This window comes from Stigmatopora argus, chromosome 4, assembly GCF_051989625.1.
Source record: "Stigmatopora argus isolate UIUO_Sarg chromosome 4, RoL_Sarg_1.0, whole genome shotgun sequence".
NCBI classification, from domain to species: Eukaryota; Metazoa; Chordata; class Actinopteri; order Syngnathiformes; family Syngnathidae; genus Stigmatopora; species Stigmatopora argus.
Window position 1 is genome coordinate 14,462,137 of NC_135390.1, and position 25,956 is coordinate 14,488,092.

Genomic DNA, 25,956 nt, shown 5'->3' on the forward strand with positions numbered 1-25,956 from the left:
CACTTTTACCCTTGTTGTTTGCATTATATCAAGAACCAATACAATCATGAATATGGATAAAAGAGAATGCAGTGACTTATTTTTTATTTTATTTTTGTGTTGTGTAGTGGCCTATTGGGGTGAACAATCATGCTTGGAACATAATATATGCTGGTATTAAACATGAAGAAAGTTACATAATTTTCTTCCTGTTGGCGTTATTTATTAACTGAACGCACAGAGGATGATTGACCAGCCGTCTACTGAATCCTGACGAGGGCACGATTGCAGATTTCTGCATGAATCACACATTGTAAAAAAAGAAATGGTTTCAAAATAAAAGTCGAATGAGTATTGTTGCGTCAGTCGTGAACGTTAACTTTTATTTGGGAACAACACACCGGAAACAATGGCTTTACTCTGTGCAGCTGGGGATAATCAACGGAGGAGTGTTAAGATTAAATCAAGTGGATTTGACGGAGAGTAAATCAGCGCACGAAAAGTGCAATGAGCAAGTGAGTGCGTCTTCTATTAAATATATTTATTTGAAAATACGCCATGATTCGATTATTACGTCGTGGTTATCCTTCAAAACACGAAGATCGCGTCATCTTTGCTCAGCTACTTGTTGGACTGTATGACAGGACGGACCATGTCACAGTCGTTACTTTTCTGGCAATAATACGTCTTTTTTTTATAGGTAGCGAGTCGATTAAATGTGGCAATGCCAATTATTAGATGCAAGCATGGTGGCTGTCAAGCGAGGCTGGGTTAAGTAGCGCAAATTTCAATTGATCTTGGGCGCTGCAATCTTCTCCTCAAGTTGGACTTCACCGCAATGACCGAAACTCCAGAATTGAGGTGATCTGGAAATATTTACTTATTAAACAGAAAGAAAAAACATACGTGGGGAAAAATCGGCCATTAAATGAAACCAGTTTACCATTTTCTGTTCTATGTATTAATTAATTGCATGATCTGGTAAGAGGTAGTAGTGATGTGCGTTGTGAGTAAAATTCATTTTTCAATTGGTGTTGTTTAATTAGTTCAAAAGATGATAGCAGATTTTTTGAGGACACGGGAAAATAGGTAGAAACGCACTGTAATAGAATTTCATTACAATACAGTATTGTGTAGGCAGAATTGGGCTGCTTTGTTGCCACTTTCCTGGCAGCAAAGAGGGTGATGACCCCAAAACACCCCCCAGTCTTTTATTTGTTTAAACCAGCCAAAAAAATAATTTCATTGTGCCTTCTGTTGCTTGTCTAGAGAAAGGGAACACTACTTGTTTTGCTTCTGAAACGGCAACTATTCAGCTAATTTTTGAATGTTTTCACTAACACATCAGAATAATTGTTTATTAGATTATTCAAATCCTTCATTGTCTTGTTATTGTGCATCCAATCATTTGTCACAAATGGCTTTACCTCCATTGACATGATTATATCAACAAAATTCTGGTCTTCAGTGAGTCATGCTTTATCTTTTAGACTATTCAAACAGAATCTCTATACAAGGAACAAAAGGCACAATTAAATTATGATTATTATTAAATTATAATTAGATTTCATAAATGTCAGGCCATTGAGCCAAATTACAACAAATACTAGCAGCCCTGAGCTCCTCTTTTGCCATGCCTTTTATTTTTGTCGTTTCTTGTGTTATGTAAATGTATTCATCTATTAAGTATGGATTGAGAAAAAGCGCAGATGAATGTTGTTTGTTTTTGTTTTGTTTATTTTTTCCTGTCCAGCTAAACTGGTTTTACTTTTGAATTGATGTGCATATGATCTTTTTTATTTACACGTGTTATACCACATGGGTTGCTTTTTCTCATGTAAATTCTAACATATATACCCTGCAGTTTGTTGCCGACTAATGTAGAAGAGCGTATCTTCTCGTCTAAAACCGGTATAGAAATAGGTAGACTGAATACTAACATTGATGGGAGGAATGTTTATTTGTATTTTTATTATTGAAGCTGCCTAAAGAGCCTTTCCATTTTTTTGTAGACCGGTGGCGATGTCAAAAACCAACAAATATTTCTTATATCCTTTTAAAGGGATATTTTTGTCCTTCTTGAATGTCGTCAGCTATTAAAACGCGTGCAAGAGGACTGTGTGGACAGATGTTTGCACATATAAAGTATAGAATTACAAATAACTATCCCCTAGTCCAAGCAAAAACCCATAATTATTGGCTACCACACATCCTGTCTATGAAGAAGTCCTTACTTTCTAAATGTAGTTCTAACTGATGATAGGAAGCTCATTAGTGTTTTACTTTGTGCTGTTTAGCTGCAATATGTACATACATGCGCCCAAAAATATCCCCAAGAATAATGCCTACACTTCTTTGTATCACATATGATGGGAAAATGTGAAAGAGATTCAAATAAAACTTCTCCACCCAAGGCCGTTATTATAAAATTGTCCTTGGTAGAGCTTCATGAGGTTAGCCACGAGTTCAGCCTTTCTGCCAAAGGGTGTTGTTTTTTTCTCTTTCAATTACCTACTAGGGCAGTACATAATTTGTACTCTTAAAGATGAGTGAAATGTAACTCTTAGAGAAAATATCAGTAGTGGTAGATCAACAATGTTTTGAGTCTGCACTCTTTCAGAAATATCTTGGCCTCATTTGGCAGATGCTTAAGCAAGATTAATTTCTTGTGTTTACATTATGGTCATGTTATGTGGTGGCACACTGATAGTGACTGAGAACTTTACTCTTTTTCGCTGAAAAACTCATTTTTTGAAGAAACATTGTCTAATGTTTACTTGATCTAAGTGCAAATGCAAATTAACAATGTCTAAAATTGGGAAATAGTATTTTTAACAAATAATATGGTTCCCTGATCAAGATACTAAATTCAGAAGCTGTATACAATGTATTTAAATTGGCGTACATCACCCCCTTTTTTCCTCATTTCTAAGGAATACAGCTCTTGTACTTTTGCATTCAAAATTCAATGTTAAAATGTGGTCTACACTTCCCAGCAGTCAAGTGGTGTAAACATAGGTTCCCATGGAGATGCCTGCACCATGGCAGCCATGTGTCATGCTGGCCTGGTAGCAGGTCGTGTGTGTGTGTTGGGGGGGTTGCTAAGTAAGGCGTGGTTCAATGCTGTATGGGTGACTCCCTCAAATTGTCCCCATAGAATAGAGATTAAAACTAGTGTGAGCACAGTGTGGCATACTTCTTTTTGAGTTTTGTGTTTTCGTGTCCTTGCAACTTTCTTGGGCTTTGATTGGCTTTTTTGCTTATTCTTACCTGAGGCATTTTCTTCAATTGGACTGTGCATGTGTTAGAGAGTGACAGAAAGCTTGGCAAGGTCACTGTTTTACATTTACAAGTCTGCCTTTGTAATATACATATCACAAGAAAAAAAGGGGTTGCTAGGTGCGGTGTTATCAAATTCCAAAATATGTCATATCTAATGAGAAAATAATGTGACATTGCTGAATGATTTAGTTGATATCTTACTTTGCCGTTAATAGTTAACTTAAGGTCAAGAGTCCGCTTGCTTTGCCTTGTTCATACTTTGTGTACTCTGCATGCTATTCAGAATAGCTTCACTGATATGCAGTTGAATCTCATGGACACGCACACACACACACACACACACACACACACGCACATGCACGTATTATGTTATGAGAGTGAGAAATCCTTGGAACTGGAATTATAAACAGTAAACAATTGTGGAACATTTAATCTACACAAGGGCTCCCCCTGACGTAAGTGGGTTCTTTTCCTATTGTTATCTTTGCATGTGTTTAGACTCTGAGCGTGTAAAGTTATACAATAGGAATTATTGTTTTGTTAATGGAAAATAAAAGAATAGAAGAGGCAAAATATATTTGAGGTAATTCCACATCCCAAAATAGATGAGTTTCATTTTCAGTTTAACTCTAATCATCTTGACGCCTATGGAGCAGTGAGTCCCAAGGTTTGATATAAGCGCCATATATGGTACATGGGTTCCCTTCTAATTGTAAGAATAAATATAACTAAATTAAACTTTAAAACACTCAATTTTTTTTCTAATGTACTTTTGGAAAAATCCAGTACTGTTTATTTCTTGGTAGAATTTTGTTGTATTTAGCTCCTTTAGTAATACTTTTGTTTTCAATAACGTAAGAACTGTGTGTACTGACATTCAATACACCATAACCTTTTCATTTTCATCTGTAATATTAATTGCATTAGTATTTAAATATTTTGGAAGTGAATTATGCAACTTATTTTGATTTTGATCATCATTTTACCAATTTCGTCATATGCAGATCTTCTGGGTATGATGACAATTAGGCTTTTGTCGAGTCAATGATGATGACAAAGCCTATGTTCGATTATTATTATTATCATGGTTCTACTTGAATTGCCACAATTTTTGGGGACCACTTTGTGGAAAAAGGGAAGCAGTTTTACAGAAAGCTGGGAGAGAAAAAATTGCATTGGTCGATTTGCTGGCACAAGGCCAAAACCGCTAGTAATCATACTTGTCAGTATGTTATTCGTCTTAAGTATTGATCAGTTTTATTTTTTTTCTTTGCCACTTAGGAGGAGAATGAAGACCCGTGCTCCACCTCCACCTCCGGTCACACATCACATCTTTACCAACTCTGTACATGATGTGGGTGGGACACTCAGCATAGATTCGAAAGAGAACATGATGAGACCCACTGTCAATTTTAAGTTGATTCCACCACACGGATACCAGACAGCTGTTACTGAGGATGGAAGGTAAGACAGGCACCCATTCTATATAAAATGAAATTCTAACAGGTTTACATTAAATCATATTTTTCCTAAACAAAAAGTTATAAAGTCTAATAGTCTGACCAATATGTTTTGAGATTATTATCTTCCTGTTCAAGAGATGTTCTTTATGTTATCGCCTTTTGCAATTCCCAGTAAGAATTTTTTGTCACTGTAGGTCCCCTTAGGGTTTACATGCCAATGAGGCCTTTTCAAGGGTCCAATTCCGAGTCTCAGAAGAGGCATTGTCCCTGAGAGTGAACAGATGGAAGCTGAGCTCTCTCTCTCGCTGCCCCCTAATGAGTTGCTTTCCTTTTAGGCGGAAAATTGAAGCTTGCTGCCTTGTACAGAATTAGGCTTACAAAGCAGTGAATAATGTTTGGGTTTCAATTACAATAAATTCAAACATTTATCTCTGGGGTTAAGCACCAGACCACTCATACACAAGACAAAATCATCAATCTGATTTGTTGGATTACTATGTATATATGTTATAGCTTCGTGTGTTCACTTAACACAATACGTAGGTCACTTTTAGGTTAATAATTAACCTACTACGTACTATTAAATGTACGTAACTTGTGTAATAAAACTGTTTGCTTTCTTTCAACTGAAACTAAGTATTCCAAGTTCTTACTAATGAATAGACATGCTTTTTAACTTTTTTTTTTTTTTTAATGAGTGATAGTGTCTTTTTTTTAACTTACCTATAATTGGTGTACAGTTGTATTGAAGCTAGATTGAATTAGTAACCCAATCTTCTCCTGTTTTTAATTCTGTGGTTCGTCCACACACCCCTACTCAATTTCTCCTCACCACCCTCATCTTAACTCTTTCACTTTTAACACTCCGCCCACTCCTTGCCGTCACTCTTTTCAGTAAGCCGCTGATGGACTTGCTGGTTGACCTGTGTAGTCGCTACCAACTAAATCCAGCGCTGCACACCCTGGAGCTATTGTCACCTCAAGGACACTCTTTGGGGTTCAAGCCCAACGTGTTGCTGGGGTCTCTAGATGTGGCGTCTGTCCTCATCAAGGAAAAACCCTGGGAAGATTTAGCGGCCCGCAGATCAGCACCAAAAATCCCTGAGGTGAACTACTATGGATAATGCCGAGCATCGTAGTAATGTTAAATATGTACATGGTCTGTTGTTTTTGGTGTCTTCTTAATGGAGTGACATGTATATCTGTATTTCACCTCGGCCTTTTATGTTGCAATGAGCACGATGACACTCATTGTGAAACAAAATGTGATTAGAAAGTGAGCTTTCTTTTAAGGTGAACCGTCACCTTCATCCTAAAGAGCAGTATATCCACTTCAAACCCACCTTTTGTGTCTGATCACTGGCAGAAAGCGAGTCCTGGAAGGGTGCATGGTAGGAACTATCATAGAATTTTGGTGCAGCGTGTTAGTATATATTTTTATTTCATTCCTCTGTTTGTATGTTTCCTGATTACATCATGCTCCGATCTTTTGCAATCTCTAGTCACCCCACACTCCTTATTTTCTGGAATGCCTAAATATTTAATGAGTGCCTTGCCTTTGGTTACCATGCATTATTTCTTTACCCCTCTCAGGACTCACTACCTGCTCTCACTCGACATGAACCTCTACTTGTTTAATGCCACAGAGTGACTCTATTTCAATGTTCAGATTTGACTTTGTCCTAGAGCATTATTTCATGAATTTTAGATATATAATTTTTGGAAAGAGGAGGGTTCTGCTCATCTTAAGAAAATTATTTATCAAGAAATGTGAAATGCTTATATTTATCTATGAAGCATTGATGTGTAAACATGTTGTTCCCCCAAAAATGTATACACCCTTTAGTGATACTGAATTATCCATGGGGTTTTTGGGGGGCAGATTGAAGTCAGTGATGGCAGCCAGACTGGACTTCTGGGAAAACTAATTGATTGCAAAATGTAGTATACAATTCTTTAGTGTGTATACAATTTTTGGGACACCTTCTATATGTTGGTGTATTCTTTGTTTATTTATTTTAAATCTCTCTGTATCAGAGAACAGTGCGTTTGATGGTGAACTATCACGGCAGCCAGAAGGCAGTGGTACGGGTCAACCCATTAGTACCACTCCAGGCCCTCATCCCAGTCATCTGTGAAAAATGCGAGTTCGATCCTACTTGTGTCGAGCTCCTTAAGGATAGCATCAGTCGCCAAAAGTTGCCACTGGATAAATCTTTAACACAGCTGGGACTCAAGGAGCTCTATGTTCTTGATCGGAGTTTTGGTAAATATTGACATCCCAAATATTTGTTTTTGAATCCTTTTTTTTGCATGAATATGAATGATGAATGATAAAGACATGTTAGTTGGATCAGTACAATTTTTTTTTCCAAATCGGCACAACAGTCATCATATAGCCAAGTGGTTCTTGGACTATGCCAAAACCAACATTATATGTAAATAATAGAAAATAGTTGAAATGACATAGTGATAAATTGATTTTTCTGGCAGTTTTTGCTTTGTTTATTGAAACGGTTCCAAATATTTAAGTGCGTATTAGATACCTCACTGAATTAAATCTGTAACATGCAGGTAGCCAGAAATATGTTGTACTTGGGTTAATAAGTCACTGCCAGTAAATGGATAGCTGTATTGTTCTGGTATGAAAGTTAAATCCTGTTTTTATTTTTTTTCTAGTTCTGCAGCCTAAGATGGGTTCATCTCCAGCTCTAAACTATTCAGGTATAAGTCAACCTTAACTGTGGCCGTTATATCCTATAAGAATGATACTTTGGCACCAAAACACTTTATGAACACTTTAAGGGCAAAGCACCAATTTAAATATTGGTCCAATCCAAATGACTGCTTTTGGTGCACCTCCTGCTGTTGAAATCGTTGGATTGTCGTTGAAATTGCCAGAGCAGCAGCTCAGTCTTCCCCCCCAGATTAATACTACATGTATTCAATCAAATGTTTCAAAGATATATTTTTTTTAAATCCACCTTGCCTATTAACTGTCATTTGGTATTCAATGTTGAATGTTTTATTACTTTGTTTTTACAGAATCTTTTGGTGCCAGCACTAACAGTTTGGACAGAGGGACTAAGAAAGGCCTTTTAGGTTTATTTCAGTTTGGCAGGAGGAAGTCAAGGGTGAGATTGATTAACATTAAACACTGTTTGTTTTTGTAATTTATTTATTTTAAACCTTTTCAAAATTTAGACTCCTATCAATGGAATGCATGAGCTGAATGGTTAATTTTCCATAATTGCTGGCTTTCTTTTGCAGTCGGAGACCTCATCTTTAGTCATGGATGACCCTAATGATAAAATAATCCAAAATGAAGACCGATGTTCCGTAAGTATTCCTACAATATAAAAATACTAGAAAACATACTATAACATTTGGCTAAAACAGTGCAACATGGCTTAAAAACATTCACAGCTTGGGTTTACTACATTTTGCAGTTTATTCAATTAAAATTATGTGTAACAGATGAGATAAAATCTACTAAATGTTTGTTTTGAGCTCTGAGCTATACTATTTGAACTGAGTCTGCATAGTGTGGAGCGCAATTTATATTCCATTAGCCTTTTTTCAAGACTTGTCTTGAACCAATCAGTGATTTTTAGGGCAGTAGCAGAACTTTAGTTTTTTCCTGTCGCTGATTTGGCATGTCAAAATATTTAAACAAGATTAATTTGATCATATTATTATTATTATTATTATTATTATTGTTATTGTTGCTGTTGTTTATTTTTTGTGAATTTAACTCGAGTTATGCAATGTTCTTAGTGAACTTTACATGTCTTATGCTTTTTGGGGATGCCCAGTGAGAAGGCCATTACAATAGAATTTAAACTCTGGATAGCATTGTAGCATAGTATCCTGTAGAGGGCAGGCAAAGACCACACAAAGTGTATCTTTAGAAAGCACCAGTCTTGTCCACTTTCTTGCAGTAAAATGTTTCTGAAGTGTCAAATTTCCTTCATATCAAACTAACTTGAAAGGGGGATTTTGGTCGAGCAATCCATTAAATGTGGTTGCAACCTTCTTTTAGGAGATGACTGCAGTGCATATTTAGGATTCACTGATATGGTTAAAAATGCAATAGGAAGCTTAGCACATCTTTTAGTCACATTAGTTTGATTGCAAAGCCATGAACCTTGCAGATAAGCCACTGTCATCTGCTGCTCACCTTAGATCTGGTTGACGTTCAGTTATTCTGTACAGATATATGAGCTGCCTGCTTCACTTTAAATCAGTTAGGTGACCTACTAAGTTTAGAATTTCACCTAAACTTCCACTGCCTTTTATGGAACTTTTGTGTTTTGTGTTTGTGTTACTGGTACTGTCGTCTGATTTTAACATTTTAATTTTGTAATTGCTAAATATTTCAATATGTAGTGTAGTATTTTCATCTATAAATCACAGTAATTGAATGACTTGTGATATTTTTTGTCAATGCTATGTGTTCCACCAGTTAAAACAAACTAAACTGGAAATGTAGAAATGTTGTTAGCCATGTTCTCAGTTTCTATTGTCCTTCCATACAGATGGGTGTCTCTTTCTTACCACACACACATTTTTGTGCACACGCAGACAGGGCTATTGGCAAGAAGGCATCATATTACTTTAGCTGGGTATAGGGTTTTTTTGTGTGCCCAAAACCTAAACTAAAAATACAATTTTTAGCATCTCAGAAAAACATCCTAATCATGATTAAGAAAACGGTTTTACATCATTAAGTGTTAGAAAAATCAAAATGCCCTTTCTGAATGTGCCTAAGAGGACAGTAGCCGACTAATACCCCTAGTTGCTTTATAATATAGAGTTAAACTTAGTTGCACCTCATCCTTTATAGTTGGAATCCCTCCCAAATCCACGGGTGTTTCATTCCAGTTATGTTTTCATCTCTGGCTCTTGACACATATCCGATTGTTTACCAAAGACTGATGATGTAGAGTGCAGGTGAAAAAGTCAGACAGAGTTCATATCACTTTGAAAAATGTGTTTATATATTGAGGTGTGAACATCCTTCATTTTTAGGGCCCCAAATGGAAGTTGCATCAAGGCTTCTTTTCTTTAATTTATTTTTCTTCTATCAGACTCCATTTGGCACACACCGCACCTCCAAGTTTTTATTCTCTCTGTCAATCAGACAGCACAGTGAACACTGTATATTTTACAATTTTTGCTTTCTTAGACATTGTTCTTATTCGAAAGTGCAGGATGCATAGAGCATGGCTCTGTCAACAATAACTTTTCACATTTTAATGAAACTTGTCATTGTGTAGATTGTAAATGAAAATACTGACAAATGTTTTCTGTGGGAAGTCTACCTCTACTCACCTAGCATCTGAATATTTGTGATACATAGTTGACTTTACCACTTTACATCTCTAGGCACTTTCTGCAATCTCAGATGTACCTACCCAAGAGGATCAACCTAGTACAATGGAGGTGTCACGTTCAGTGATGAATGTTTACAAGACATCCCCAAAGTATGAAATCAAAAAGAGAAGGGCTCCTCCACCTCCAGTGCCAGCCATCCTCTCATTGGGACCCAATACTTTGGCGGGTTGTCAGGTGAGTACATTGGAGTAAAGCTTAATGAAAAATTGGGCACATTACTAAGAGGAAAATGGAGTACCCAGAAAAAACCCATGCAAGCCTGGGAGAACATGCATCCGCACAGTGGATCGAACCCTCAACCCAAGAACTGTCTTCTGTGCAGCTATTTGTAATTTACTCCCTGCATATTAGAAAAAAAGATGAAAAACTGATTATTGAAAGACAGAATTACAGGGTAAAAACAGCCAGGTTTACAGATATAAGAGTAAGAGTAACAATGACTGAACATTGATTACTGTTATTTATGTGTAAAAACCTTGAGGCATTGGCTATAAATTAAGATAATGTGGAAGTAAGTTCAAAAATCCTGCTCACTGACATGTTTTAGTGCTCCAATTTGTGGCTGCAGCTATTGACCTCAGTATCTTGGCTTTGCTTATTTCCCATTGTCAAATGATTTGACATGACTTGCACTTTATGTATTCAGAAAAAGAATATGTAATCTTTTCTCTTGTCAGATTAAGAGTGATGGAAACTTGCCTTTTAAAATAGTAAGGCAGAACGAGGAGTCTGAAGGTCAGGCTCAGAGAATAAATTAGGATACGCAGGACTTGTTGACTGGCTTAATAATAGAAAAGATTTATCTATCTTGCTCTAATACCTTGTCTGCACCATGACCCTGGCTGACACTACCTCGTGGATATTCATAGCGAGCTGTTCATGCATAGCAATGACTAGCTAAAGTACAGATACCTCATGCTTTATGTTATTTTTTTCATCTAAACAAAATGTGTCTGAGATTTAAACCAAAAGGAATTGGTTTTTTTTAAACTAGGTCTAGGAAAAACACAACCAGAAGTGATGGGATTTCTGATACTCTTATTTGGTAAAAGGATGTGTTGTCTTCATTTCCTGTTTTGATTAAGTTTTCAATCTTTCTGCTGTGTAAATATAATCGCAGTTGCATTGTGAGTAAATGTATTTGTACTCCTGTCTTGACATATGGCGAAGCAGGAAGATTACATAATAACTAAAAGAAGGAAAGATATGTTCCAATACGTTCTTACAAAAATATTGTATTTTATTTGGGGGTTTTAGTTTTTGAATTATTGTTTATTACACCAACACTTTTTACTTTTTCTGCTCAAATAATATATCACCGGTATTTCTTTAGTTGAAAGGATTTCCTTATGTTGTTCTTTCAACACTTGTTAACTAGTAACAGGTTTTGTTTGTTGATGAACTTTCTTTTTCCATAATAATAATTTACTACTGAGTGGATAGAAAAGGTGGTCAGAGTGATGGCAGTTGGGTGGAAGAGAATATATTTCTCCACTTCGCACCCGTTCTTTCCTGTGAATGTCATCTTCACATCAAGATGCAGGGAAACTAGCAATTATTGCTGGGAACAGTTGGTAGTTAGTTGTACGACTTAGTGATTCTGATACCTACTGTACGACAGAACAACACAAACATTTTTTTCAAAATCATTTTAGTTATATTTTTAAAATTAAAGTAACATAGTATCTCTAATAATTAAATAAGTTTTAATTTTGGCGCTTTTTCAGAAAAGTAGCTTTTACACTTTTCCAAAGTAAAACATCATCAAACAATACTGCCTATTAGTGCTGTCATGTTGTTCTGGTACGAAGCCCTTCACCCATCAAGAGAGTCTCAAAACAAGTGATGAATAGTCTTACCTCCAGGTTGAAGCCACCATAGATTGTCCTATCTGATCAACATGCTCCAACATGGTGCCTTTTGCCTCTTAAACCATAGAGTGGAAACGTATAATGTCATAACACTGGCAGATGCATATCCATAAGTAATGTTCTCAGACTTTCACTTCAGTCTTAGCACTGCAAATTTTTATCTGCACTTTGATACTTCCACTAAAACACCATAGCAAACACTCATGTGCTGCCAACTACTTAGTATTCACTTTTTTTTTACTTGTAGTATAATGACAATAAAGGCATTCAATTCAATTAATAGACATGCCAAACTGTTCCCTCAAGACACTGAGTTTTGCATAAAGGTGAGCTCCTTTTAAAACCCAGCCATGTTTTCACATGTTTCTGAGTTCCTGTTCAATAAAGATCATATAATGTTAAAAAAAGCAAAGCATTTAGAAATTCTTCTTTGAGAGGTGTTTCTGCACTCTCAAAGTTGTGACCTTGAATCGGATGAAATACAGCCTTTCACTGTCACTCACACATTGAAAAAAAAGTCCTGCCCGTAAGGCAACATCAGGAGGATTGTCTTAATTTTGTGTGCATATTTTCTCATCTTATATTACACTCAGTGGGGAACATTCACTAACATGCTTCCCACACATGCATGTGCTTGCACTACATACACATATTTGTCTTCATTGAAAAGTCAGTCATCCATTTCAGGTTCAACTTTGGCCCACATCCACTTGTATGTGACAGTATTCGTGTATGTATCTATACAAGTGAGGCAGAGAAGTGGGGGACCTCAAGGGAGACAGGTAGCCAGTTGGGGGGCATTTAGATTTACATAGCATGCCACGCAGTGAGTTGAATGAGTTCACGGGTAAATCTAGTCTTGATGGTAAAAATCTAATTTGCGTTGACCTACTCTAGGATGAAACAATGTGTTGTCAGTGTGTTTTATTGAAGAGTTGAATTCAGTAAAAATTTAGCTTTATAGACTGGTGAAACCTGCTCATTGTCCATCATTTTGAAAAATACATAGTGTAGACCAACCAGCCCTTTGTCCCACTTAGATTAAAAGAAAGTACTACAAATAACATTTTTTACCGTACGAGCATGTGTTAAATGGATTCATAATTTTTACCTTTTTACTGAAAAAAAGTCTTTAAATGCTTGTATTTGGTTAGCACTTGTTCACAAATTAGCTTTCAACCAGTTGACAAACCCATCTATTACCGGTCTGTCCGGTAACAACAAAGATGATCAATGGTTTAATATTAGAACATGCCAGTTCGCATGAGTGGATTACATATTAGCCATGATCTGTCTTGGACAATAAAACTGATGTCATTATTATAAAATGAGGGATAGTGATGTAAAAAAGTACTTCATTGAATTAAATCTATTATTGGTGACATGCTTTATACCGTCTGTTGTTGGAAAAACGCAAGAGAAGTCTTGGCATTGTGAATTGAGCACCCAGATGCTTGCCAAAACATCACTTGGATTTAATTACTTGATAGTTTATTCTTGAAAATGTCATTTTAAAGATTTAAGATTATGCACATCCGCAAATAAAGATTGCAATTTGCACTTTGACATTTGAATGCCATAAAAGAAAATGTTTCATCATTGTTTCTTGTGAGTTTTCAGAACTCTTCAGTCATTGCTACTTCCTACTAAATGATGATAATGGCATTGAAATAAATTATTCAAATAATAAATAGTCTCAATGGGAATTTTGAACTGGACTTACGACCCAGCTATAATTTTGCTATTTCTGACAATTTTCCCCCTCTTCTCACTTTTTCTATCAGATGGACTCTGAGTCAGAAAGCCAGGAGAGGAAAAGAAAAGCTCCAGCCCCTCCTTCAAGTCCAGATTCCATCACCCCAGATTCTTATGGTGCTTCTACTGCTACTCCCATTACTGTTAACCAATCAAGTCAAAACCATTCTCCATCTTTGTACGCTAAAATGGCCGAGTCAATGATGACAATCTCATCGAAAGCTTCAAAAACCACGAGGCCAAAATCTCCAATCCCCAAAATTCGATCTCAATCTTTCTTTGCTGTTGCACCCAAAAGTGTTTCCCCTTCACTGACCAAGAGAATTGTCCAAAGCCAAGTACTTCACGACTCTAACTCTGAACTCAGCCATAGTCTTGGCTCCAATCTTGACACAGATGACACCGTGTCCCTGACCACCAGCGCTGTACGTGAATCAGTGCATATTAACCATCTTGCAAAGCATGACAGCACCAAAATGAAGGAATTAGGTGAGGGTAGCAGTAAGCAGGAAAATTTGAGAAGTGGACCTGCTTCAAGTCCAATCTCTAAGACACAGTGTGAGTCAGTCCTTAACCGTAAAATGGATGAAATTGAAAGCAAGAGATGTGGCACAATAGGTAAATATGAACACTGCACACCACAACATGAAACATACCCAGCACCAAATCAGAATAAACAGCTTGGTTGCTTTCATGAACATTTCCTTTGGTTAGAGTGAATTTGCGAATGCTTATCCTGCAGAAGCATTCATGAAAAGAAAAAAAAAACTAAGGATTCTAACCTGATGAACGATGAGCTCATGCTTCAAGTAACTAGAGAAGCTAATGTTTATCATGTTTTTGAAAACACAATAGCCCTTTACTCTCGCCCTCACTGGACAATCCCTTATTTCCTCCTCTTCTCCTTTTTTGCTTTTCTTATATCCATGCAGCTACTCACATAATCCCTCAAAGGTTCCAAATGCAAAGACAAACACATCCATCACAGATTTAAATTGGATCTTTTTGAACCTCTGCAAGCCCTCTATTGATTAGGCCTTTTTTTCCATACCAGAGTGAGAATGCAGTAGAGCTGCTGTCATGTGTGATGGAGGCAGAGATGATAGCATTGTAGACCTTAGAAAAGGGGTGAGGAAGGTGAGAGAAGGAGAGAGTTCAAAAAACAGAGCATGGGAATGTTTAGGTAGCAGGATGAATGAGTGAGGTTGAATCAAGGCTGGGGTGATTTCAAAGAGCTTGTGTTCAACAATTGGATACAAATTAGAAGAATAAAGCTGTGTGAAGTAGGTTTACTTGGGATACAACAGAGTATCAGTCATCAAGTCACAATGTAAAAAAAAAACAAGATTTCCCAGAAGTAGGTCAAGTAGCCGTTCTGAAACATTTTTAAATGTTACTAATATTTTAGCATATCAACGAAAGTTGTATTTCAAACAGTGTGTAGTCCTTTATGTTTGCTTTATTTATAGCTCTGCAATGACAGTGCTTGCGTGTCATTCTCTTCCAGGAACAACTGATCTTACAGCGCCACCTAAACCCCGACGTTCACCAGCCTGGGAACACCGTACGCTATCTACACCTACCAAATTGTCTTTGTGTGAACCCACTAAAAGCAGTGTCCCGCAGAAAACCACAGAGAAGGAAGAAACTGCTTGCCAGAGTAGGTGGATTCTCTTTGCATATTATATTTTTACCAGTTTAGTATGTTCTCGCAATCACGTGCGTTTCATCAATAACTAGAACAGCAGAGTTGATAGGTGAAAGTGTGGTCCAGGTTCTCTTTGGATAATACCTTGACTATGTAAACTTGATATATTATGTCTCATAGTTAGTGTGTGAGATATATTTTCACCACTTTGGTGTCTTCAAAGTTATCAGTTAATTGCAGTCATTTGTTTAAGAAGAAAACTCATGGGTTCAACTGTCTGTGCTGGCTCAGTTTGAATGAAAATCGGCACCCAATGCGCCCTTTTGTGGAATAGTGCGGACACCCAAAGCCTAGAAGTATCGGTATTCTGATTATTATCTGGATTAAGAAAAGGCCGCTACCGATATACGTCAAATGTCCAAATATCGGCCCGACCGAGTTTTGGTCGATCATCAGTCAACGCTTTGCAATGACAGATGAGCTCGGCCCGGAATCTCGGGATGTATCACTTACAAAGTGATTGATGAGTGATGAGAAGATGACGCTATGGCAAGACAACGTGATATCTGTCAGCCAATACATTTGTGACATGATATCTAAACCTCAATCATTTGACGATATTATCTGTTGCGGCTTGTTTTGAATGTTTGAGATTATCTTGTTTTACATTAGTTGATACTTTTATGTAAGCCTGATGGTCTGGAAAAGTATTTACCTTAAAGCTAATCACAGGTTGTCTTACCATCGGCAGTAACAACTTAAATCAAATATTTTGGTTGGCCTAGTCCTCAGCACTATTGTTTAATTTAACAACACTCCAGGGATTTTGAATATCGATATCTTTTTTTTAGATCATGCGAAGGCATTTCAATCCGACTCATATCCAAGGTTCCATTTGGTCACGGTTCGGTTGAAAGAAATAAAAGTTAAAAAGAAACCCAAAAAACATTTTTAAAGCCCTATCTTCCAAATAGGGCAAGCTGTTTCATTTTTTTTACTGTTGTATAATAAGATCACAATTTGTAAACTCCATTTTATCTTTACCTGGCTTATCTTTAACTGATATTTTGATTTCGTTGAAAGTCTTAATCTTTCAAGCCTGAAAACAAGACAAAACTATTTGATTGCTGTTGCGAAATAGCTTTAAGGATGTCCAAACTGTGTTTGCTATCAAAGTTAAACACTAAAGTATGCATCCGAGGTCACCACAGTGGAGATATGACAACTGTGTATTTTGTCTGTTATTTTAACATGCCAACTCAATATGTGACACTACATTTTTGTGCATGTGCGTTTGTGTACGCAGTGGTTGGGGCTATAGCTGGCATGGCTAAGCTGTTGCTGGGAATGAATTGGAGGATAAAGTGGCTTTGTGACTCAGCACCACATAATGACCTGACAGCCTAAATATATATGTGCGCGCGGACACTCACGCACACACAATCAGTGATATGTCACAGTATAACAAGCTGGCCTCATTTCCCGTAATTGGAAGTATTGAGCCTTCAGTTTTGTGAATGCTGCTCCAATAAGACAATAAATGGGACAGTTTGTTGGCAGAGGAGTTCGGCCAGGGAGAGACAGAATAGGTTCTCAAGAATTCACACAAGTGCACAAACGTAAAGACCATAACTATGTCTATCACGTGCTGCCAACCACTGAAGTCATGTTATTACCTCACTTCATTTTTATTGTATATAAATATTTTTCATGTGAATTTTGGAACCAATAAATACTTGCTCTGTTTGCCTGTGATGTATGCTGAAGCTGCATCCTGAACTATAATAATAGTATTACCCAGTAACTTTCAACTTTAGCGCTGCAAATCAAACAAAATCAAGAATATAATTTAATGTAATTTCTGGTCATTTCTAGTCGATGCTTAGAATATCATTAAATTTGGAACTGATGTAGTACTCAGAAATTGCTCTTTTTTTATTGAATAAGAATCCCAATAGTCATATTTCCCATTGTCCTTCAGCTTGGTTCCATTCTATTGAGAGCAGGGACGTCAGTGTCCAGGCCTCAGGAACGGAAGCCCCCGAGGCTGAGACATTGTCCCTGGGAAACAGCAGTAGTGGAAGCAGTCTACCAGATCAAGGTTACGCCGCTTCTGAAGGAATGGGAGATGCTGAGGACTCGGGACTGGTGAGCTCTCCATCTGATACACATCCCACATCTCCAGAGGGGAATTTATTTTTGGAGAGGAGTTGTGAAGCCAGACGAGAGAAACCACCGAGGCCTATTAGGGACCTTTCCAGTGATAGTGATGAAGGATGTGCCACCTGGGGATCAAATAACAGGTGATGTAATATAATAGTGATTTAAATAAATGGTCAAGTCTCTTTTCATGTTTGGCATTCATGGAGATGATTGGTACTATAATTGTCTGATAAAACTAACACATATCTACACTGCATCCAGAAAGCGTTCCCAGGGTCATTTGAATGCAATCGCTTTTTAATTTATCTGAATTCTTTGAAGACAAATTCTATTTAATTTGGCTGTCTTGAGCTGAAATGCCTCTAATTTATAACTATGGTCTTCATAACCCACAAATTGAATGAAATCGGAACTTAAAAAAAAGATTCTACATAAAAACAAAACATTAAAAAAAATCAAACAGCTTTTAAGAGCAATGCCTACTATTTTATTGCTAGCACATACCCCGTCAGATATCTGTGTTGATGTCCACTGATTTTTAGTTGTTGTTTATTTTGTCTGTTTGTGTGTGTGTATCATCCACAGTCAAAGTAAACTCCAGCCTATATCAGGTAAAGTAAGCAGCACCTTTCAAGAGAAATATAAATGGCTCCATCAAGCAAAAACTGATGCCGTCTTTCCAGGTGAGGGACAAGCCACACTTGTGTGTTACTACTTTTTGGATCATTTACCTGTTTAGTTTGGTTAAATATAAGTGATTAGTATTCCTCTTCTAAGAAGGTGAATAGAATAGTATAGACTAAATATGGTTTTCTCCATACTTCAATAAATATTTTTAAAATTGCACGTGATTCTTATGAATGTTATTTGTTGTAATTTGTTGTCCTCCTTTAAACTATTCCCCTTTATAAAAATTCCCATTTAAGTGATTCCTGGCATACCAATGTCTACAGTGGACCTAAATATTCCTGTCACAGCCATAGATGAAGTGCTGGAAGAATATAAACCTCTTTTAGAAAAAATTGAGTCAACAGTACTCACTGAGACAAAGTTGGCAGATCACAAAGGTAAGACAAAGTAACACTAAGTATGATGTTTCTTTAGTTTTTTTTACTAGTATATATAAACACAACATGGTTACAAATCCATGCCAATATTAGCCTTTTCTCAGGGGTAGAACCTCGCCATTTAATAAGTTGTCACTGTTGACCAAAAGTTATTATTGGGTTGCTTTTGTGTTCTTCCAAAAAGAAAAATAGGACCTCTGTAGGGAGTGAATGTCTGCGTGTGTTGGCATACCATGGCATGGCACCTATAGCTCATGAATGTTTTTTTTCTACAGGTTTAGAGAGTGTTGCAGAGTGGCACAAAAACTGCTCTACAGTTGTTTTTATTGAAAAAAATAGCATTGCAATTGCTAAACCTGATCAATATAGGAACACAATGGAAAATGGCACAAACTGCCATACAAAGGAAGGGAAAAATGAAGACTTAAAAGAGGCTACACAGAGACTGACACTAGTGAAACCTTTTGAACCTGAGGAAAACTGTGGAAGCTTATTGGTGAAAAGTCAAACTCTTAGATCGGATTCCTTGATGGAGAGTAACGCTCAGTGTTTACAAGAGGATTGTCTTTCCATTCTCAAAGACAGTGAGAGATCAGTGTCCACAGAAAAAGTAGATAACCCAAGTCTTTTCCGCAGTAACTCCAGTTCACATATGGTGCACAGGACAGTAACTTGTAATTCCACCTCTCGATTTGGTATGAAAACCTTCACTGTTGTTCCATCCAAGCCCTCTGTTATGCAAAGTGGTGCACAAAATGCATCGGCCTCATTTACTGCCGGTGCTATTAAAATTGATGAACAAGGAAATATCATGAAAAGGTGTGGTCTCCACCACAGAGTTGGTGATGCAACAGCATCAGAGATTACCAGAAGTGAGGAGTGTCCGCTTATCGGAAAAGCCAAAGCCTTTTGGAGCTGCAGTGAAAGACAAGAATGTGCTCCACCTTGTCGCACAGGTGTGATTGACACGGAAAACCTAAGCATAGAGAGCATTGAAAGTACTCACGCAGCTGTGACTACATTGACCACTTACAGACAGGAACCCCTGAAAACACAACAAACCAGTGCAAGTACCGTAGACAGTGCTCCACCCAAAGAGACTAATGGGAAAATCAATGAAACAATACATCGTGTCAGCATTAAAAATAAGCCCCAAACCGTTGGTAATGATGTTTCAGTACCTGAAAGTATTAAGCAACCACAACAACCCCTTCCGTCCTTCCTTAAACCAACAAGACGTACATCGAGCCAGTATGTGGCATCTGCAATTAATAAATATGGCCCAATGGGGTCCACAAAACCCAACTCTTTGTCTTTTCCTACACAGAACCTTGCCTTCCATACACTAGGCCATTCAATGCAAGGGAATCCACGACAGTCATCCAAGATATCATTGACGGATAGGACGTTTAACAGATCGGATCTTCACCATCCTTGTCATGTGCGGTCCATGAGCGACCCTGAACTTGTATTTGAAAGCCAGAGGGAAAATAAAGAGGACAAGAAGGAAAACACTGAATCCAGCGACGATTGCCCTTTTTCACTAGGACCAGTATCGGACAGAATTAAACACTTTCAGCCAAGTGTTCCTACACAAATCGCCATAACGGAACGTGAAATTAGAGATGTCAGAGACAATCAGCGTAGAAGCCCAAGCATTTCATGCAGAAATGATCCGCTTTCTACTGCCAAACCCCAGACAACCACACGTCTAACAGCCACGCCAAAGTCAGAGCCTTCACGTACCTTGTCAGACAGTGGTGTATACCCTGGATCTCCACCCGTCAACATATTTGGACCCGTTAAAAAGTTCAAGCCAGTGGTCTGCAGATCTATTGAGAAAGATACCTCTTTGCACAGTAATCTAATGGAGGCCATCCAGGGAGGAGGAGGCAAGGACAGGCTCAAGAAGGTGAGATCGCCATCAGCTTTTAAATAAAACAATATGGCTGACTTTTTTTTGGAGTGTGTTGGCAAGAACATGGGTAAATTACTTCAATTTCGGTCTTGTTTTAACATGAGTAGATATCGTCCTCTGAAGCCAGAAGCAAGAAAGAGACTGAAGATAATGAGCGGGCTGCTCTTCTAGCAGCTATTAGAGCCCAGAACAGCACTGGAAGGCTTAGAAAGGTAAAAAAAAAAATCAATTGGCATATCCATTATACTTGATTGTGTCACTGATAAATAAGTTTTAAGAATAAAACAAGTGTCCAGGTCAAAGATATATATATGGTGAAAGAACCTGGCATTCCATAAGATATTCACATTGGTTTGCTTGTGTCCTGCAGACTAAATCTGGTGCTGCTGCTGAATTAGAAAGGTTCAGGTTAGCTTCACAAGAGGACCAAAGGACAGATGTTCCCTCTTCTCCTTCACCAATTTCTTTTACTTGCACTTCTGGTTTTTCATCTCAGCCTCCGTCCATACTTGCTTCTCTTCCTCCCTCCTTGCACCAGTCTAAGTCTTCCAATGTGGGGTATAAAAATGCCAATGCCCTCAAGAATCCTGCCTTGGCCAGGGAAGCTGTGATGGAGGCTATCCGTTCCGGATCTGCAGCTGAGAATCTAAAAAAGGTAGAAATCTCTCTTAATGTTTCATGAGAAAGCTTGAAGGCATGTTGGATTTTTCAGCCATTGGGCTCTTTCATAAAAGGCTATGGGCAAATGCTGTGCTCTGCGCTCAACACATCCCCATGGATCAAATTACAGCCGACAACTCTGGCTTTGCTTTTGTCTGCTCATTTCATTGTACAGGGCAAAAAAATCACGTTCACTTATGGAATAATGAAACAATGAAGAGATATAATTACAGTATATATTAAATTGAAATTACCTGTAGCAGTCCTGCGAGCAAAAGATTTAAATAATTTAGTTTAAATAAAGAAACATTGGCATGAGAGTCGAGAGAGAGAGACGAACACAAAACTAGTATTTGACCATAACTTCAGTTTGCTCTTTTTTAGACAGAACAAAGCATTCCCAAGCTGCTGCTGGCTACTGTGAATAGCAGATTATTTCCCGTTGCAGTAAAAGTTCACTTAAACAACACAACTTAAAATTTAAGAACTTCGATTTAGGTTGTATTTTTGCTGTATTATTTCTATTTCTCTTTGCAATGAAAAACAGAATTATTAACCATATCTTACTCTAATCCGAGCCAAATCAATTACTAATGTTCGAATTTTTGTGAGTAGGAAAGTAGAAACTCTACACAAAGTTGCTGGACAGTACTACTCACAGGCAACTCCGCTTTTCTGTTAGTTGAATGGCAATAGGTGGCTGCGCTTTTGAAAAATAATGGGGGGCCACCAAATATTTTACAAAATCAACAAATGTTAGTACTAGACAGAAAGTTGACGGACATAGCATTTGATTCTGCCTTTCACTACGTCTGGCATGCACAGACAAAAAAAATATTTGTTATTCATTGATTCATTTGAAATCACTGTTCTATACGCTAAGACAAAGAAAAAGAAGAAACTTCATAGTTTGTGTTCTGTGTGTGTGTGTACATGTCTTTTATCTAGGTCGCAGTGCCTACAAAGACAGTACAAGTGAATGGCAGACTCGGAACAATGCATCCGACCTGCTCCAGTCTTCACTCAGAATAAATACCCAGGCAAAACAAGTAAAAAATATTTCCAAAATTCTTTAGAAACCTGGGAATTGCTACAGTGCTTTGAAATGGATATTTATAAAAACCAGGCATGTGGAGTCAACGTTAGAGGTTCTAATACATAACAGGAATGAGGCAGATATACAAGAAGAAAACCACATTTTTTCATTTTATAACCTTCAGAGCTCAGATCTTCTCGTCTCAAGCCTCCTATTTAAAAAGTCCTAGTCTGAGATGACAAATTGATAGGCAACTTTAATTTCGTTTTAAAATGCCTGCCTTCCCACGAGACCGTAATTTTGTTTTAAACACCTGTCTGATGAAGGTGTGGCAGGTGAAAGTTTTGATGTTTATTTGTATAATTCGGTGTTCTTTCAGTTCTGTTCATCACTGGCAGCCTTGTTAGAGAGCTTGATGATAAAAACAGACTTTTTTTAACTTGAGTTTCTGGGAATTTCGGGAACACTAACAGGAGTGGTATTCAGCAATAAGTGCCAATGAAAGCAGAATATTCCACAACCAGTTCTTTTGTTCTTTTTGTGTTTTATGTTTGTTTACCACAGCTTAGATTTGGATGCCTTATAGTGTTGTGTTGCACAGTGTTATGTACAAAAAATGTCTCCTGTTAAAATTCCAAATGTGGTGCAATACTTTATAAAGTTAATATATCCAGATTTAACATAGTACTTATGTTAACACGTTTGAAACACTGAAGAAGAGTGTATTTTATGTATAAATCTTTGTTAAAGAATGCCAACTTTTACAGTGATGGTGGTGTAAAGGAGCAGAAAAATGGTTTTGACCCACTAGTGCCTAATTAGCTTACAAAGCTACTATTTTGGCTTGTAATTGTGTATGCTGCTGTTTAACACAATGAGCTACTACAAACTTAAATAGTAAAGGGTAGTAGCTTGCATCTGATTTTGGTCTTATGGTGAAATCATCTTTTTCTCCTTTTTTTGTTGAAGAACGACACGAACAAATATCACATCACCTCTGTGTGCTGGCTTTGCAATATTAATGTCATGTAACATGACAGTTTAAGAAATCCAGTAACCTCTGGTGGCTTGGTGGACTTTCGTGCTACTTCATTTAATACATGGGAAACGTTTACAGTTTGGAACAGTTATCTTTGATTTAAGAAAAGTCAAATGTTGCCATTGGTATCTATTTGTGTTTTGTTTATACTGAATAGGTCTTCAAATGAGAAATAACTTTGGCATTCATATTCTGGTATAAATATTTGTTGTTGTTCAATAAAATGAGGGAGGAGATTTTAATTGCTACTTCTACAGATATTTTCTCAGTTTAAAAATTAAACCATATTCCCTTTTTTTATTTTGAGACCTAATGCTTTTTTTGTCTGACTATAGTGTTATTTTCTGGATGATTCAGTTAACACAAACATTATTCCATTGTTGTATATTTTGTAAACAAATTATCATCGATTTATATTTGTATTGGTAGGGACTTTCACCGGAAGGGTAGAGATTTATTTAAGCCTCTGCAATTTATGTCTTTACTGAGGTTTGCACATTGATTTTGTCTCCCTTATTTTTGATTGAATAAACTTATTTTGTAAGTGCACCAATGTCTTCTTTAAATTCTTTATTGGCGGCAAAAACCACAATTCCAGTAATTGGAAAATCATCAACAGGGCTGGTGTCATTTCCAGTAGTAAAGCTGCCATCGTGAAATATAGTGTAACATCTTGCTCCCTTAGGCTCGCCACGGTTGAGCTGCTTTTCCCGGCAGTAGTTCAGTGTCCTGACTCATCACTGCGGCTTTACAATATGACTCTCCACAACTCTGTTGCTCCTTTTGAATTACAGAAAACATGTAGAACTTTGGAATAACCATATGAGTCCCCTAATAGAATTTTTTTTATCTTCTAAATACTTTTGACTGCAGTTACAACTTGTAAATGATTCATCACTGCAGTCAGAATCCAAAGGCAATTTCTGCAAATGCAAGAATTGAATGTTTTACAGCTATTCCATTAAGGTTTGATTTATACACACCATTTAATGCCAAAAGTCAAAGCAAATTTATACAATTTTTTTTCATCAACATTTACTGTTCCAGGGTTGTGGGGGTCCTGGAGCCTGAATTTATGACCAAATGATCCTGGTACAGATATTTCCAGTCTTTCAACAATGCTTGCTCATGCTTTTTGCTCTTTGGTTTTAGCAGTGGTGTCCAGCAAAATATGGAGTATTTTCAAACTGATAGGAAACTTACATCCTTCAGATAACAACCTAACACAATCTATAAAGAAGCCAGAGTATCAATCGGGATACAAATGAGCTCTATCAATACAGTGGACTGACGTGAAAGATGTGTTTGGTTGTAACTTAAGCAGAGCATGTGCCTTCTAAGTGAAAGATGAATTATGAATAATGAAACCCTTTTGAATTTCCACTAAAAGCATCTCCAGCCATGGTCCTGTGGGACACAGAGTGAAAGGCTTTTTACTGACTCCCTATGCTCATGTTACACAGCTTTGTTGGTCTCAACCGGCAGATGGGAGTGATGGACATCATGACACCCACAACCAGCAGGGTGTTGTATTGACTTTGTTTTCTAATGTTTGGTTGTCTACAAAGTAAATGATCAATCAATTGAAACAAAAGACCTTTTGCGGTGTTGAATGTATGAGGCAGTCAAATAAGCACAATGTGTGTTGTGTTTATGTCTCGGTGTCACTCTCAGCAAGAAGTCTTTGTTTCCGGATTGACATGATATGTGTATGTGTCTCTTTGAGTGAGCATCTCCTGTCTGCCTTTTGCTGTCTCACATGTATAACTAGGTGTTGTTAAGGCATTGGAGCGACAGTATGAGCACCCCGCTGTCTTGAACCAGACGCAGACTGCCGAGGACTCCAAACTCCCATTGTGTCTTCCCATTCAAGTCTCAAGTTCACCTTGCGTGGGACGATGGATTTGGGGTGAGAAACTTTTCTCCTGTCGTTGACCTTTCTCCAATTGTAGACTCTAGCTTTGACCTGGTGTTACAGTTTAAGTTGGATATGCAGTTGTGTTGGGTACCAGATAAAATTGTAAAAACTCGACTAACTGCACCAAGTTACTTTCATACCAACAAGAAATAACTAATCATATTTAAGGGGGTCCTGGCACTGTTCAAAGAGCCAATCACTGTCATGTGAATAATACAATCCTCCTAATTAGGATTAACTAGTTTTCTCTTCCAAAGACGAAAGTTTATAGTGTATTGCAATGTCCTAATGTAAACCTCTTGGTGTTGTTCTCAGTCGTATAAACATTCCTTATTTTCAGCTAAGTAGCTTATGGTAAATGGAATTACACTTACCCTATCGAGTATTTATTGTTCGATCGGAATGTTTCCAAAGCAATGGCAGCATGTTTCGATACCATAAAAGCCTGAGGAAAACATGGCCAATTCTTGATCTCAAAATATGTACATATGAAGAGTGCATTTGCAAACCCAGGGAGCTCAATTTTTATAAATATTTAACAAATTATTTTTGTGTACAATGGTCAGTGTGTGTTGTTTGTCTCTAATGGTCCCGACGCCTGACTGGCGACCAGTCTAGGGTGTAGTTCACCTTTTGCTGGGATTGGCTCTAGCATCCTCTGCGACCCTTTTGGGGATGAGTGTGTCAATGTGCATGTCTGTGTGTATAAATATGTTAAGGTGGCCCAGTGGCGAGTGGTTAGCACCTGACAGTTCGGGGG

At 37.5% G+C, this 25,956-nt stretch overlaps 1 protein-coding gene across 6 annotated transcripts; it reads left to right on the forward strand.

The window, feature by feature from the left end:
* The first annotated feature begins 366 nt into the window (after window positions 1–366).
* On the forward strand, window positions 367–25,710 carry cobl (cordon-bleu WH2 repeat protein). Of its 6 annotated transcripts, none has more exons than XM_077599233.1 (18): window positions 410–494; window positions 680–840; window positions 4,543–4,725; window positions 5,620–5,830; window positions 6,762–6,990; window positions 7,404–7,448; window positions 7,770–7,858; window positions 7,995–8,063; window positions 10,113–10,295; window positions 13,777–14,365; window positions 15,255–15,407; window positions 17,377–17,698; window positions 18,144–18,241; window positions 18,485–18,625; window positions 18,901–20,537; window positions 20,651–20,755; window positions 20,914–21,198; window positions 25,050–25,710. In XM_077599233.1, the coding sequence occupies exons 2-18, from the start codon at window positions 818–820 to the stop codon at window positions 25,095–25,097; spliced, it is 4,410 nt and encodes a 1,469-aa protein (XP_077455359.1). In that variant the 5' UTR covers window positions 410–494; window positions 680–817; the 3' UTR covers window positions 25,098–25,710. The 6 variants fall into 6 exon arrangements, with proteins under 6 accessions (XP_077455357.1, XP_077455359.1, XP_077455355.1 ...); XM_077599229.1 differs by lacking the exon at window positions 25,050–25,710 and adding an exon at window positions 22,152–23,618; XM_077599234.1 differs by lacking the exon at window positions 25,050–25,710 and adding an exon at window positions 22,152–23,618 and having other exon boundaries at window positions 13,777–13,864.
* The last annotated feature ends 246 nt before the right edge of the window (window positions 25,711–25,956 follow it).

Bases quoted from the DNA above. Each gene is read 5' to 3' on its own strand.
- cobl (XM_077599229.1), top strand. From the start codon at position 818: ATGACCGAAACTCCAGAATTGAG. The intron at 15,408-17,376 runs GTAGGTGGATTC...ATTGTCCTTCAG, and splicing joins GGAAGAAACTGCTTGCCAGA to CTTGGTTCCATTCTATTGAG. The intron at 18,242-18,484 runs GTGAGGGACAAG...TTCCCATTTAAG, and splicing joins AACTGATGCCGTCTTTCCAG to TGATTCCTGGCATACCAATG.